At 34.2% G+C, this 3,630-nt stretch overlaps 1 protein-coding gene across 1 annotated transcript; it reads right to left on the minus strand.

Annotated features, from left to right (window-relative positions):
* Window positions 1-215: 215 nt before the first annotated feature.
* utp11 (UTP11 small subunit processome component) lies at window positions 216-2,962 on the minus strand. Its single transcript, XM_055210426.2, has 8 exons — window positions 2,785-2,962; window positions 2,375-2,436; window positions 1,882-1,984; window positions 1,663-1,776; window positions 1,425-1,527; window positions 1,020-1,150; window positions 729-839; window positions 216-531 (listed from the first exon to the last, which is right to left on the minus strand). The coding sequence occupies exons 1-8, from the start codon at window positions 2,842-2,844 to the stop codon at window positions 448-450; spliced, it is 768 nt and encodes a 255-aa protein (XP_055066401.1). The 5' UTR covers window positions 2,845-2,962; the 3' UTR covers window positions 216-447.
* Between the last annotated feature and the right edge of the window lie 668 nt (window positions 2,963-3,630).

A 3,630-nucleotide genomic window follows, 5' to 3' on the forward strand; every position in this document is an offset into this window, starting at 1 on the left:
AAAAAAAAAAAAAAAGACTTTAAATGCAACTCTGACAGTAAGCATACCACGCTACTCAACCACAATTCTAGTTGTTTGTGAATACTGAATAAAGCTGCTGGTATTAATTTAATTTTAAGAAGTGATGGCAGTAGATGTAAAGTTGCTCATTTTGTTAAGAAAGTTGCTCAACTTGTTAAGATGTACCAGTGCCATCTACTGATGCTGACAAGAAATTACATCAACAGTTTTATTTCAAAGCATTAAACCATCTCACAATTTTTCTTTATAATAAATATGTACATACTGCTCTTTCTAAATACAAGACTCAGCATTGTTGGTCTCTCAGTCTGTTGTAAAGTTGTTATAAAGAAATCCACAGATTCAGTCCATTTCACAGCAATTACAGCTTCGAGTTGTTCAGAACTGGGCAGTGGCAAAAGTGTGTAGATCTGAAGACACAATACATCATCTTTTCCTTTTGGCCTCAAATTTATAGATGGCAGGGGCAGTTTCGGTCTCTTTACGAACCTTTATTTTCCTAACCTTATCCTGTCAAGAGATGCAGATGTGTCATACAAAAACACAAACAAACTCCAGATGCATGATAAGTAAATTATGATGATATAAGTATCAAAAAAAGAAATTAATTAATGAATATATTTATGCATTAATAAATTGAGATGTTATTAGAAATATCTTATCCAGAGGTGAGGGGGTTAAAGCAAGGTGTAGATGAATGCACTCACTTGTAGATCTTTTCTGGTCTGGATCTTTTGACTAATGACAAACATCTTCTTCTCTCTATCAATACGCTGTGAGAGCACCTCATACTGATTTTTCCTCTGTTTAGCAAGTTTCTGAAAATGGGCATATATATATATATAATATAAAAGTAGGAAATAAATAAAATGGAAAATTTGTAAAAGAAGACAATAAAAGCATACATTTTGTGTCAGAATGGAAAGTAAAACTGTTGCAGTAGACTGGACACAAGTAAAGACATATAACATGTTATTGTATACGTATTGCATGTTAACCTTTATCTGTCGTGGATCCACTGCTCCCCCAATGCTCTTGCTTTCTAAGGTCTGTATTGTAGGTCTGTTATATGTTCGGTTCACCAATTCAGGCACCGTGTTGAGGTGTGTGGCCAGGTCAAAGTCCTCCACTTTCATTCAGCAAAACAGGTTTAATATTATTATTATAACAGTATAGTCACTGAGATGCTTTAAGGTAACAAAGCAAGAGGAACAAAGCAATTTGCATAAGAGGCAACCTTATATGCAGAAGTTAAAAGCAAAAGATTTTTTTTAAATACAGATACAAAGATAAAGTTTAAGCACATGTGAAGACCTGTAGTTTACGCACAAATCCACAGCTTTTTAGCTACAAAAATCAGGAACAATAATGTAAAAATATAAATAACAAAAAGTCATTTTTACCTTCTTTTTTTGAGTCAACAAAAAATACATGCTTATTCTTTTTTTCATCATCGTCCTCATCATTATCAAGGAGATGGAGCTCTGACTTCAACCTTTCCACTTTCTAAAATATGAAAACACTTTTGTTACATAATATGCAATGATTCTCAGCTTCAAAGGTATAGCAGGATGTCTGCATAGTACTCCCACATCAAAATCATTGCACGGGCAGATACCATGTGCAAGAATAACCACCGACCTTCATCTCAGAGACCCTCTTCATTTCAATGTATCTGATGTCCTGGGTCCTCATCACCTTCTTCTGTTCCTCTGTCATTTCTTCCTCTTTTGGTTTTATTACATGAACCCCATCCTATTCAAAATGAACAGTGAAGCAGACACCTTATAGTCATAGAAAACCCACTGTGTACTATTGATTTGTTAATTTTACAAATCAGTTTAGTAAGTGACAACAAACCTTTAACTGGCTGTGTATCATTTTAAAATGAAATTCATCAGGGTTTTTGTCCATAGCCTTCTTACGCAAGGCCATGAGAGTTTTCTGTTTCCGGTGGTAGTCATCTGCATAACAAAATGACAGAAACAAATAAGTAAACAAACTATGCTGGAAATATAAACACCAGTTATTCAGCTGTTTTCTAATAACAAGCAATACACTTCAAGATAAAGCATCTCATTCAAGTCTTTGGTTTTATTACGGAAACATTTCACAATAACAATACAATACATTATACAAATAGCTTACATCTATTACATGATAGCACGTGGCCTTGTATATATTTATAAGGAGTGATTCTGCTACTTGTGCTGAATCACAAAACACTTTTGACAATATAATGACAGGATGAAGTACATACGACTATATAGCATCTTGTAAAAATAAAACATGCTTTGTATTGCAAACAAAACAAGTCCATCAATAATAAAAAAAAACAACAACATTTGCTTACTCTGCACGAAGTTTGTAATCCTTTTTCTTCTCCAACAGCCCCAACTGTTTCCTGAAACCGAGCTGTGACAGAGATAAAACATTTTAATGAATAAATACAAAATAACTAAATTAAAACATTTATAGATTTCTTAACGCCTATGACCGGCCACGTCTTGTTGTGTTGCTTTAGCAAAATGCTGGATGTAAGTTATAAGCTATCAGACTAAGTGGCTATCAGACTAAAAGGTTAAAGCTTTACGTCCAAGTTATAGTCACATTTAACTTTAACAGTCAAATACAATCTTTTACAACAACTACCTTATTAAAATAAACAAAAACACACAGATTGCATCGTTTGGAAACGGGCGGATTTTTGTGGGAACGCTGGTTTAGCTAACAGTTACACACGCGATTTAAAAATGTGTTTACCTGTGATCGCTCTTTGTGGTCTCGTTGTTTGGACTTTAACGCTTTTCGAAAAGAAGACATGGTTGTAAATATCTGAAAACTAACTAGAGAAAGAAAACCTATGGAGTAAACTGTCCATACACTGAACAATCTTGCATGTGTGGTACTGCGCTCACGTGGGTACTACAGTAGATCACAGTTATGTTTCGCAGCAGCAGATTCGCAACTTTCGTATGAATTCTTCAGTATTCGACATATTTTTTTTTCAAACGTTTAGTTTTGGTTTATTATGCCAATATAAATAATATATGTACAAAAACAACCAAAATGTATAAAACTATAATAAAAGAAATAATACAAGATAAAGTAATGCTAGAAAAATGTCAACACCAGAGGGCAGTGTCCTCCACTGCAAAATCAATAGAATCATCCTATGAGGTTTTATGAAAGATTATATGACGTTTTTTAAGTTTCATATTCCTGACAGATTCTTCTGTTCTGAAAGTAAACTATTCATTCTTGTTCCAAAAAATACAAATCATTGATCAATGTGTTTCACACAGGCGTAGAAACAGGCTGAAGTATCATTTACATTCAGTTTACACCATAACGTTAGCTTTATAGGGCCATCTAAACACTGTTATCAATCACCCGAGTCCTACTTGTCTACTGTTCTGCATAGGGAAGACAGCCAGGCTCTCAGCGGGAAGAACTCTATAACAAACCCTGGGTGCTGAGGCACATAAGTTTATGTCTTGGCCAATATGCTGACACTTTAAATCACTTAGGTCATGATAATGACGGCCTTTACATGCCAAAGAGATTGGTTAACAATAACAGATAATACTTTAATACAGAATTTTAAAA

The sequence above is a fragment of the Misgurnus anguillicaudatus genome, chromosome 10, assembly GCF_027580225.2.
Source record: "Misgurnus anguillicaudatus chromosome 10, ASM2758022v2, whole genome shotgun sequence".
In the NCBI taxonomy this organism is placed as follows: Eukaryota; Metazoa; Chordata; class Actinopteri; order Cypriniformes; family Cobitidae; genus Misgurnus; species Misgurnus anguillicaudatus.